This window comes from Arachis ipaensis, chromosome B5 (genome assembly GCF_059453495.1).
Source record: "Arachis ipaensis isolate K30076 ecotype BB chromosome B5, ASM5945349v1, whole genome shotgun sequence".
NCBI lineage: Eukaryota > Viridiplantae > Streptophyta > Magnoliopsida > Fabales > Fabaceae > Arachis > Arachis ipaensis.
In genome coordinates, this window is record NC_142440.1 from 690,166 (window position 1) to 703,049 (window position 12,884).

General features: G+C 30.7%; 1 protein-coding gene, 1 long non-coding RNA gene and 1 other non-coding gene across 4 annotated transcripts; 2 read left to right on the forward strand and 1 right to left on the reverse strand.

The window, feature by feature from the left end:
• Nucleotides 1-6,193: 6,193 nt before the first annotated feature.
• On the forward strand, nucleotides 6,194-6,267 carry TRNAN-GUU (transfer RNA asparagine (anticodon GUU)). The gene has a single exon. It is a non-coding gene; the product is annotated as a tRNA-Asn (tRNA).
• A 1,409-nt stretch (nucleotides 6,268-7,676) lies between these two features.
• LOC107642301 (serine hydroxymethyltransferase, mitochondrial) lies at nucleotides 7,677-12,414 on the forward strand. 2 transcript variants are annotated; one of them, XM_016345608.3, is made up of 15 exons: nucleotides 7,677-8,129; nucleotides 8,278-8,328; nucleotides 8,452-8,538; nucleotides 8,806-8,927; nucleotides 9,018-9,094; nucleotides 9,326-9,450; nucleotides 9,720-9,812; nucleotides 10,001-10,093; nucleotides 10,209-10,406; nucleotides 10,570-10,674; nucleotides 11,084-11,149; nucleotides 11,260-11,337; nucleotides 11,513-11,624; nucleotides 11,870-11,980; nucleotides 12,080-12,414. In XM_016345608.3, the coding sequence occupies exons 1-15, from the start codon at nucleotides 8,034-8,036 to the stop codon at nucleotides 12,226-12,228; spliced, it is 1,563 nt and encodes a 520-aa protein (XP_016201094.1). In that variant the 5' UTR covers nucleotides 7,677-8,033; the 3' UTR covers nucleotides 12,229-12,414. The 2 variants fall into 2 exon arrangements, with proteins under 2 accessions (XP_016201094.1, XP_088342717.1); XM_088486591.1 differs by having other exon boundaries at nucleotides 7,865-8,129; nucleotides 8,452-8,546; nucleotides 8,789-8,887.
• Nucleotides 8,591-11,602, reverse strand: LOC110271676 (uncharacterized). The gene is made up of 2 exons (XR_002362240.2): nucleotides 11,467-11,602; nucleotides 8,591-9,478 (listed from the first exon to the last, which is right to left on the reverse strand). It is a non-coding gene; the product is annotated as an uncharacterized LOC110271676 (long non-coding RNA).
• Nucleotides 12,415-12,884: the final 470 nt, after the last annotated feature.

Below are 12,884 nucleotides of genomic sequence, written 5' to 3' on the forward strand. Positions count from 1 at the left end.
AATATGGAGACTCGAACCCGCAACCTTTTAATTGAGTATGGGGAGACTATGCTATTTGAGCTATTGCTTCTTGGCGCAGCAGATCCATTTTGATTAAAGAGAAACATATATAATTAAATCTTGAAAATAGATTTACATTGAAATCTTAATTATTATTACCTATGATCTTGAAACACTAGTTGTGAAGGTTCCTGGTGGTGGTGGTGAAGATGGAAACTACCTTCATCAAAGTTGTGAGAGTAACTAACAGGATCATACTGAAACGAAACAGGTTTATTGGATCTACACATCAAGGTGGTCTTGCTCTCTCTCATGAGCCTTCTGAGGATGCTTCTCCATCTCCATCCTCTCCTCCTCTTCATGGTGCTGCTGCTGCTGCAGCAACAACAACAACTACAAGTGTTACTGAAATGGTGGATTCTTGAGTACTGGAACTCGTTCTGGATTGGGAAGCAGCAAGAAGGAGAAGACATCATCATGTATGAAGAAGAAGAAGAAGAAGAAGAGTGCACCACTGTTGTTGTTACTGTGCTGCTGAGATCTTTGTCCATTATTTCAATGGAGTAGTAAGGTGGTGTGTGTTTGAATGAAACTTGATTAGCTTTATCTTCTCAATGATGTTCTTTCTCTTTGGTATTGAGTTCTATGTAAGAGGAGTTCGGTTTATTAAGTACCTGCTACTGTTTTGGCACTTGTAATTCTTTTAATTAAGTGGTAATTGTAATTGTAATTCTTTCAACTAACTTGAATAGTTGAGTGATTAATTTACGTGTCTGCTTAAATAAGTATTGGAATTCGAATCTCGACTTATGTATGTAGTAACTTATTAACGAGCGACATACTTTTAAATAAAACTCATATAAACAAATTGTAATTCTTTCCTTTTTTTTTTTCTTTAAGTTTATCTACTTTTGTGTTCGAAACCAAATCTTATTATTAAGAATTTGACTAATTTTGTTACAAGAATTATAATAGCCTCTTTTAACATTGTTTTATTTGTTCTGTTTCTAAACTTAAATTTAAGACCATTTAAAATGAGACGAATTAACTAATACAAAATTAGTTTTGTGGGAATTATTATAAAATATATATTTTGTGTTTAAGTAAGTATTGGAATTCAAGCCAATGAGTAATAACTCAAATGGCATAGTCTTCCCATACTCAATTAAGAGGTTGTGGGTTCCAATCTCCTATCTTTGGTAAAAAAAAAAAAAGTATTAGGATTCAAATTTCGCCTTATATAATAATTTATTGACCAACGACATACTTTTAAATAAAACTCAAATTCGCACCACAATAAATTAGTCCCTGTTTTATCAGATTAGGAGATACATTAAAAAAAATTGTAATTCTTTCCTTTTATTTTTAAGTTTATCTACTTTTTGCAGTATTTGAAACCAAATCTTATTATTAAGAATTTGACTAATTTTGTTACAAGAATGATAATTGCCTCTTTTAACATTGTTTTATTTTTTCTGTTTCTAAACTTAAATTTAAGACCATTTAAAATGAGACAATTAACTAATGGAAAATTAGTTTTATGGGAATTATTATAAAATATATATTTTGTTAGTTAGCTGGAATTTATAGAGAAGAGAAAGATTATTTGCAATGTAATATTGTTTAGGGAAAACTGAAAACCAGCTAACTGAATTATTTTGTTAATATGGCAAATAATTAATCACATTATTATTAATTATTTGGCTAATGAAAAGACAAATAGTTAATACCTTTTACATATTTTATTTCTAAGTGACCTGTCTTTCTTTCTTTCTGGTAATAACAGATACATAAATTAGTTCTTGCAAAGCAAAAACAGCCAAAGAAAGTAATAAACAATGACCATATATACACCTAAATATGCACTATAAATAAATTAAATAATGATTTGAGTCAAATGAAGAAGTCCTAAGTTCTAACTCCTTTGGAGTATTATTTTATTCATGAAAGCTACAACATTTTTACTTTTGGTACTCGTTAACTATATATATTACTATATTAGTATATGGGAGCTACTCAAATGAAGATGCAAAAAACATCTTTCTATGAAGATGCTTTGTATAAAAGTGTGATTTATTAATTTGGCCACACTTTAAATAAAAACAACACTTTTATAATATATCAAAATCTAACCCTACAATCCATTATCTAAGGGTCAAAAAGAAAAATCATCACATAAAGACAATTATAATATCTTCATCGGAGTACCCACCTTAGTATATTCCCACACTGAAAAATAGCAGGGATCTTTATTTATTATTCCTAGTAAAATCCATTAGATACAATTTGAACCACATGCTAGCTAATTTATTGCTATAAACTTATTTAACTTTGGGAGGGGTAGTAATTAATTGATAATAATGGACTATTATTATTTACAGATGAGAAACAAAAGTTACCGACAAAGGGTACATCAAAGTTTTCATTATTGAAAACTAGACTATGGTAGGATTGATGATAAGGACATGCATTTAGCCATTTCCGAATGTCCTAACGAATGAAATGAATAAAAGAAAGGGAAAGGACACAGTCCTTTCTAATTATTTCACTCCAAACCAAGCAACTCAACTCAGAAAATGTTCGCAACAAAAAAAAAATATATATGAATATTACTAATTCAAGAAAAAGATAGACGAAGAATAATAAATGAAATTACGAACTACCCATTGATTGATTGATTAGTAAAATTTGAAATAGAGGGTAATAATAATAATAATAAGAAGAAAAAAATATGAATGATATAGCTAGCTATATAGCTAGGTAGCTAAAAAAAAGTTAGGACGTCAAAATGGGTCAAACTCATCGGGACAGTCTATTTATTTATTTATTTAAATAGGCGGGCTTTATCTCTAAAATTAAGCCCGTTTAAATTTCGGGCTAAATTGGTTGAGCCCGATTAACCCGTAAAAAATGGCGGGTTAAACGGGCTAATCTGCGGACTAAACGAGTGACCCGTTTAATTTTTTAAAAAAAAAAATAGTATTTTTAGTCAATATTTTTTCTCATTCCGACTCGAAAATCCGACCCATCAACTAAAAAAATATTATTTTTTAAAGATTTTTGACTTAAAAGTAATATTTTTTGTCAAAATATTTTTAAAAAAATAAAATAGAAAGATAAACGGGCTGACCCATTTAACCCACGAACTGACCATAAACGGTTCGGACTAAAAAATTATGGCTCATAAATAAAACGGACTTAAACGGTCTAGCCTATTTAACCCATAAATTTAATGGGCCAGGCCTAAATGGACCGAACTAGCCCATTTGACAACCCTAAAAAAAAGTGCAACAAATAATAATAATAGTAGTATATGAATAATGTGGCATGTGATGATTTTGGTACATAACAGAGAGCTACATCCTATGACTATGAGAGTGTTGTGGGGACTGAGGAATATGTCGTCATTTTCTAATTTCATAAAGAGATGAATGAATCAGAGGGCAGTGTCCGTTTGCTTAAACATTTCAGCCACTTTCCCTTGGTTTTGATGCTCATCTATCTCTTGCATGCATTGTTTCAACTTAGTTGGATATATGCGTTTCACCTCTTAATTCCCACATTCAAACTATAGTTTATATCATCATCTTCCATCGGTTATATATAAAAATATGGCAACGGTCTATTTTAATCAACTAAAGGTCACTTGGAACATGAAATGAGAACTTTTATGTATATAGGTTCAAGATATGGTTTGACTTGAACTAATTAAACTAGTGCCATACATATATATTAAGGATGTATTAATTGAAAATCAATTTCTCAAATTTATTAAAACACTTACAAATCACTTATCCGGTCATATGGCTTGATGATTTCTTCCTTTTAAATATATATATATATATAACAATTCACGTAATTTTTTTTTAAAAAATATATGTAAAAAAATATATGAGATTATAAATGGATTTAACCAACACGTATCTTAATAAAAATCCATATTAAGATTATCATAAATAAAAATATTTAAATTTTTATTTTATTAATATATATATATATATATATTAAGAATTTAAATTTTATATGTTTTTTATACAAAATTTTGGTGGTCTACAATATTTTACGGTCTAATAACAAGTTAATGACTAATTTATTATAATCTGAATTTTATTTAAATATTTGTTATTAGTCAATGAATTATTGCATGTAGAAGACGAAATTCACCACTCAGACGAATCAAATTGATTACAAAATTTTTTCATTGTTAATCTTAACACGTTAGAATGAACTTGTTCTTAATTACTTGGTATTTTTTGCGTTAATAATAAAAAAATTCAACCTTCAAACAAATTATCTCACTCATTTTCCTTCAAATTATATGTATGGTGCTGGAAATAGCTATATATCTCGATAAGAAGAAAATTAAAAGGTATTTTGAAAAGAGTGAATCTTGATTAGCAAAACCCTAATTAAAATAAGTGATTTTGAATTAGTGCAAGAATATTTTGTCATGAGGAACGTAGACAAGAAGAAGACCAAGAGTGGGGCCTAGAATCTAAGGCACATGTTGAGCAGAAACCAGAAGCCAGAAGCCAGAAGGGATGGGCACAGAAAGAGAGTAGAATGGCCACATGCATCATGCTTAATGCACCTTCACCACCCTTCCATTGATCAATCCTTTTCCATCTCTCATCTGAGGTGAAAAATTTCACTTCTATCTTCCTTAATATGAGAATCAAATGCCGAATAATGCTATACATTTAGATCTTTTTGTTAACTAAGATTAATAATTAAATTGATATAATATAATAAAAATTATAAAGTCCTACATCGGTTAAGGAGGAGAACGAAGCATGCTTTATAAGGGTGTAGATACCTCTCCCTAGTATGACGCATTTTGACGAGTGAGTGTGGGAGTTTCAGCTATCATCTCTATTGTCAAAAACAAAACTGTGAAACTTTGTGTACGAAATTTTATTGTTAAATTTGGTTAAACTTAATTCATAAAAAAAACTTATATTAAATATATAATATTACTCTTAAATACCTCTATTCACTTAACACTGTAAAAATCAATATTCACATTATTAATCCAATCAATTGCACTTGTATATATATATATGGTCCAAAACCTGACCATATATTTCACTACTTTGCTCTTGAAGATTTTATTACATGCTTTTATATATATATATATATATATCCGTACCATACTATGAAATATGGATACGAGATAAGATACAATATGTGATATATAGATACACTAATTTTAAAATTAGTAGATGAAAACTTTTTTGATAAAGCATAAAATTATTAGATGAAAAATGAAGATTGTAATTAAATATTTGCACATAATATTTTTTTTATATTATAAAAATAACAATTTTGACTTTTTATTGAAAAATACCTTTTTTTTAACCATATCATTACCCTAGTTAGATATGAGCACAATACTATATACAAATATAAATAATTTTTTTGATAAATATCTTTATATTTTTATTAATATTAAAGAATTGATTGACTTTTTAAAATATTTTTAATATATTTTTTAATTATATAAACTATTTTAAATAATATTTTTATGTTAATAATTAATAATATATTATTTTTAAATTCATTTTAATTATACGTATTGGTTACACATCATTTTATTTGGGTGTATTCAAATATGTTTGAAATAATATTTTTAACTTTTTTTATTAATTAAGATACAGTTTAAAGTAAAAGATATACATATCAAAAGTCTCATATCCAAAATGTAATCGAGATGTGAATACATTTAATTTTTAGGATGCATGTATTATATTAAAAGAAATAATATTTGCATAACTCTTTGTATCATATTTATCAGAACCGAACCGATAATTAACCGAGTCATATGACTAGGCCACTGGGTTACTGGGTTACTGTACATAGTGCATATGTACAGTAATAAAAATTAAGAGAGATGACTATACCGAACATCTTACATGTGATGTGGAACTGAAGCAAAACGACATATCACGCCAAGATATATGCATAGCCATTTTGTATACCTTTTAAGCTACAAATGTATGAATTTTGGTTGAATATTATTCATAGTATCTATATACTTTGAAGAAAATTAAACTTCCAAGTGAAAATACTTTACTCTGAGTTTGATCTCATAATTTATGTGTTTATAGAAAACATAATTAGGAGGGTTCTTTATTATTAAACTCCATCTAAATATTTATTTCAGATAGTATTTATTTTCATATCTAACTAACAAGCTGGAATAGCTCAGTTGGTTAGAGCGTGTGGCTGTTAACCACAAGGTCGGAGGTTCAAGCCCTCCTTCTAGCGTTTATTAATATTTTGCTTTTTGTTTCATAAATTGTTATCTTAATATGTTCTCTTTTTTTCTGAGAAAAATATATACTTTGATAAAAGTCCATATACAAGTTCTCGTGGTAGTATATATTGGTTTAGCCCTTTAAATAACTACCACTTGGGCTTCAAGGTTATTAATCAACCAGCTCTAAGTTTCTAATTGGACCAAAAAAAAGAAAATACAAAACCCTCATTTGAGAAGAGGCACTGGATTGGAGGAGAAAGTATATGTGGGATAACACCAATTTTTTTGTTTGTCTTTGGAGGGAAAATTGTATTTTTCTTTTTCATTTTCCTGGCTATAGTTTATTAGATTAGACCATCTAAATTAAAAATATTATTTATACACTAAAATTAACTATTAAAATCAGCCATCATATAATTATATATAAATACATGTATTGTTTAGCTTATTTTTAATATATATTTTATATTCTAATATATATTTTATATAATTATAATCACATACATAATATAAATTAAAATACAAAATTTTATAATAATACAATATTATATATATATATATATATATATATATAGACAAGGACAAATAGGATAATTACCCAATAGGAGTGGGATAAATATTAGCAAATCTAAGTAGAATTGCCATCTCTAACTCCCACAAAACAACACAAGAAGTTGGCTAAAGAAGAGTCCTCATTTGTTAGAGAAAAAGGTTACAAGGCTTTGGTGGCAAAATGTGTTTCAATCATTTTTCACTTAACCCTATCAGAACCAAACATATGCCAAAGGTCTACCCTGTGGCCAAGAAATGGTTGTTGTGGATAGGCCTTTCATGGCCACCTTCACTTGTAACCAATACATATCTTAAATTTCGGTCACAAAAATCATGATTGACTATAAGACAAAGTCACAAAGTATACATATCAACTTCCATTAACTTGTCTCCATATACACAAATGCCTGTTTTTTTATGTATATATAATTAATTTATTTGTGATACATTGTTAATAAAAATTATTTAACACAATTATTTAATTATAATTAATTTGTTCTTTTGGTTTCACACATTAGTTGTGAAAAAAGCTATTTTTATTAATATGACTATGACTATATAATTAGATATATGTGTAAAATTTTTTTTACATTATTAACACATTAAAATTAAATTTATAATAAGCCAAAAATTAGTTCCTTTCCATATACAGTTTAATTTTATTCATTGTTAATTATTATTATTATTATTATTATTATTATTATTATTATTATTATTATTATTAAGCATAACATCAGATATATAGAGAAATAATCATATGATAAATTCGCATTAAAAATATATTATAATCACAACCTTATTTTAAAAGATAACCATTTAAACTTAAAATTTAATTTATATATTATCATGCTAAAAAGTATTTTACATGAATATCTAATCATGTTAACAAAAGTACTCAACTCAACAACTTATTGTTTTAGAACTATGCAAATGCAAATGCAAAGATCTTATTGAATAATTTATACATGACAATCAAACTCATCAAATATCTAAGGAAGAAATAAAATAAAATAAAAATATTTGATAGTTATTTATACATAACTTACTTAGAAGTGGGGCTAAGGAATAAGGAGTGGATCATCAAGAGCCACCAACCACCAAAATCAAAACTCAACAGAAACAAACAAAACAACCAAAACCTGTAAACTAAGTTACAAGAGAAAAAACACACACAACAACACACACAGACACACACACACACCCTGTGTTTTGTGTCTTGGAGATGGCAATGGCAATGGCGCTTCTTCGCAGGCTTTCGTCTTCCATGGACAAGCCTTTACGTCCTCTCTTCAGTGCAGGCACCACTGTTTACTACAAGGTCTTCTTTAATCAAATTTCCAACCATATATGCTTTATATTATATTATTATCTTTATAATAACAAATATTCATATTCATAATCTTCTATGCTCCCCTACCTTAACCAATTAACTACTTGCCATTCCTTTCCCTTGCTTTTGAATGTAGTCCTCTTTACCTGATGAAGCTGTTTACGACAAAGAAAAATCCCGAGTTTCGGTAAGCTTATTATATAATTACAGTTAATGTTATGCATATCTAGATATACATATTGTTTCAACTTTCAAGCAGAAAGGAAGAAAAATCAGACTTCTATCGTAATATATTGATTTGCCTTTGCAGTGGCCAAAGCAATTGAATGCTTCACTTGAGGAAGTTGATCCTGAGATTGCTGATATAATTGAGCTAGAGAAAGCTAGACAATGGAAGGTAATATATTAGTTTATTATTACTTGCATCTTTGCCAGGGATATAGAAAATCTTGAAAAAAATTATCCAACTATCTGAGTTTATGCAAAACATTTGATATTGCTGAGTTTATGCTGCATGATATTATGATTCTTCCTAGCGGGGGGAATATTGGATTGAATGTTTGATTGCCTATCATATATGATGATTGATGAGATGATGGTAGAGTTTTGCTTTTCAGTTTTCACCATACATATCGATTGACTTCTTGTTTTTGTTTTTGTGAAGGGGCTGGAACTCATACCCTCAGAAAATTTCACCTCTGTCTCTGTGATGGAAGCTGTAGGGTCTATCATGACAAACAAATACAGTGAGGGATATCCTGGTGCCAGATACTATGGTGGAAATGAGTATGTCTCTCTTTCGCTTTCTTCCTTCTATAGGAGTGTCACATTGAAATATTGAATCAATTCAATGATTTCTGATCTTTCTTATTTCAGGTATATTGACATGGCTGAAACACTATGCCAGAAGCGTGCCTTGGAAGCGTTCCGGTTGGATCCGGCGAAATGGGGAGGTAGTCACACAACACTAACATAGTACCTGATTTGTTTTTCATTGTATATGGACAAATTTCCCTGTTTTGGCTTCATAGGACTTTGCTTTCACATCTCACACTTTCTCCAATGAATATTTCTGTGTTCAATATGTTGTTTTAATTCCCAAAGGAAGGGGGAAAAGAATCAAAAAAAGAAAAAACAAGAGAGAAGGAAATGTAGCTCATGTGTCTCTTGCCCCTATTTTGCAGTAAATGTGCAACCTCTGTCTGGTTCACCTGCAAATTTTCATGTGTATACCGCATTGCTGAAACCTCACGAGCGAATCATGGCGCTTGACCTTCCTCATGGAGGGCATCTTTCTCATGGATACCAGGTATTATCAACTTCCCTCACTCATTTACCTGTTTCAATAACATCTAGTTAGATATATGGAAATAGATCAATGATCACTGTTGTCATATTCCCCCCTAATAAAGTTCTGAGATTCACTAGAATAACTTAGCAGTCCTTTATGAAACATAAGATTATTTTGATTAATGGATTTTCATTTCAGCAATGGGGGCATCTCTTTCTATTAACATTTGTATAGAGTTACAATCAATTAAGGATAAGAAAGTAATAGTCACTATTGTCATGATGCAGACTGATACCAAAAAGATTTCTGCAGTCTCTATATTTTTTGAGACAATGCCATACAGACTGAATGAAAGCACAGGATATATCGACTATGACCAGGTATTTTTGCACATTGCAGTCTTGTATCATGGTCTCTGTATAACCTTCAATTGTACTTTTCACTTGCTGAGTGATAGAAAATTTTCCAATCCCCATTTGCCTCAAATTAGTCTACTCTCAATTTGAATATTTGTATACTACTTGTGTTAATAAGAGTTTTTTAAGATTTGAGCAACATTCAAATGCAGTTGGAGACAACGGCTACACTTTTCAGGCCAAAACTAATAGTTGCTGGAGCAAGTGCTTATGCACGTCTGTATGATTATGCACGCATCCGCAAGGTATATCGTACAGAATGATTTTATGAACATTAATAGATTGTCTTGTGTTCTTCTTCTTTCTTTTTTACTCAATGGTTTTTGAGGACCAAAGTTGAACTCATGAAACATGTTTCAGGTGTGTGATAAACATAAGGCTGTGCTGCTGGCAGATATGGCACACATCAGTGGATTGGTTGCAGCTGGTGTTATCCCATCCCCTTTTGATTATGCAGATATAGTGACCACCACAACTCACAAATCGCTTCGTGGCCCACGTGGAGCTATGATCTTCTTCAGGAAGGGGGTGAAGGAAATTAACAAACAAGGAAAAGAGGTGCATTCCTTAACAAAATTCATTTGTCAATTTTTCCAGTTAACTTTATTATACTCACTCAATATTTTTCTCATTTGTTTGCCAGTATGTGTTTGGTTCTTGGAAAAAAAAAATGTAAATTCAAGGCTTGAGCTGAATGCTAATACTCCTTACTTATTTGAAGGTGTTGTATGATTATGAGGACAAAATCAACCAAGCAGTGTTCCCTGGACTGCAAGGTGGCCCCCACAACCACACTATTACTGGTTTAGCTGTTGCACTGAAGCAGGTACACAAATAGAGATTGATCCGTTAATTTTACTGTCACTATTTTTGCTTGATATTGAGGTATATATATTGAAGGTTTTCGGGAGTTGATTAAGAGTGTGACATTGTATTGAGTGATATCAATTGGATTTACTTCAAAAGGTACCTTTCAAAAATTCCAAAAGATTGAGGTGAGAAAATAATGAGTGTGGGTGTGGCAACCTTAGAAGCAAATTTATAAAAACAAACAAGAATTGTTATCCTGGTGAACCTTTCAAATGATCATCCTGGAACCAATTTATATGGATGCATCACTTTCTTTCTAGCTCTGTCTTTAGCAAATAGTTGCAATTTTGCGAACGCATACTAAGCGCTGCATATATTTATTAATTGATGGTAACCAATTTTTTCTTTTCCTTGTGTGGATTTAGGCTACAACACTAGAGTACAAAGCATATCAAGAACAGGTTCTCAGTAATTGCTCAAAATTTGCACAGGTATATTAGAAGGGGGAAATAAACTGCCTCTTCTCTTAGACACAGATCTTTAGTTTTTACTTTTTACAACATGTTAGACCACATGAATGAACTCCTTGTTAAATTTTTAGGCTCTGAGTGAGAGGGGCTATGAGCTTGTTTCTGGTGGAACTGAGAATCATCTAGTTTTGGTGAATCTGAAGAACAAGGTAACAATCAACTATCTTCATATTGCATGCAAGGTTCATTGAGTAACCATTGAGTCTATAACATTCATTTCTAATGATTTCTATGTAATAGCCATAGGGCTGAGATGAAGTTAGGGAAAATTTTCATACCTTCATAAAGTGAGTCTAATGTTCTTTCTCAAAAATCTTGAATCAGGGTATTGATGGCTCCAGAGTTGAGAAGGTGTTGGAAGCAGTGCACATTGCAGCCAACAAAAACACAGTTCCTGGAGATGTGTCTGCCATGGTTCCTGGTGGCATCAGGATGGGTACTACAACCTCCACCATTGCTTTACATATTTATTGTTTGAACTTGGGGAGTGAACTGCCATATTTTTCTGCATAAGATCATGTGGCTGATAAAGATTACTGATGAAATAACCAAAATTTAAAAGACTATAGCTAACAAAATTAGTAAATTTTGTCAAAAGGATCAAACATTTAGGGCATATTGGCCGAATTCGTAAGCAAAACAATCCTTTGTGAGTAATCTTGACTACCTTGGGGATTTCAGGAACTCCTGCTCTCACTTCTAGGGGATTTGTTGAGGAGGATTTTGTTAAGGTAGCAGAATTTTTCGATGCAGCAGTGAATTTGGCTGTGAAGATAAAGGCAGAGAGCAAAGGTTAGAATCCAATAAAATCTTCAATTATGATTCTGGAACTTGTGTTTATTTCATCAAATATTGATTTTTTTTTTTATAATTTATTATTTTTCAAATCAGGAACAAAGCTGAAGGATTTCTTAGCCACAATTCAGTCGTCTACTTACTTCCAAACAGAGATTGCGAAGCTCCGTCACGATGTGGAGGAATACGCGAAACAATTCCCAACCATTGGTTTCGATAAAGCAACCATGAAGTACAAGAACTGAGAGAAAGAGAAAGGGAAAGAGAAAGAGAACAAATTTTTCATCATGCAAAGAAAAAACATATATGTTGATGATGATATGAATATGAACGTAGAAAAAAACTTGATCGATATTGATACTTTCTCGAAAAAAATGTATAGATTATTGTTATTATTATGCAATAAAAGGCTTAAACAATCAAATTTTACGGCGCCGGTGCGGCATGGCACCGCGCCGGTACGGCTGGGTACGCGGCTGATTAAAACGACGCTGTTTTGCGTTTCTTTTTCTTTTTTCTTTTTTTTTTTCAGATTTATACAAAAGAGGGCGTAAAACACGAACCCTAGCAAACTCAGTTGCGCTTCGGAATTCCTTTGCTAGGTTGATTTATTCAGGTGGTTATTTTGTTAGTGTATTCTCATATTTCTAAGTTCTAACTATGATGAAATTATTTAGATCTATTTATGTTGATTTTGTTGTGTTTTTATAGTTTATTGCATGAAATTTCATTTCATAATTAAGGAAAAAAGAGTGAAATCCCAGTTCCAAGCATATAAAATTTATGAATCTTTTTATGTAAACTGCCAAACATATGTATACTCAAGCTTAGAAGATTGTCATGCCTCCTACTTATATAATTTATCTGGTATGGATATGGAACCTGCTTGTAAGCTTTAACA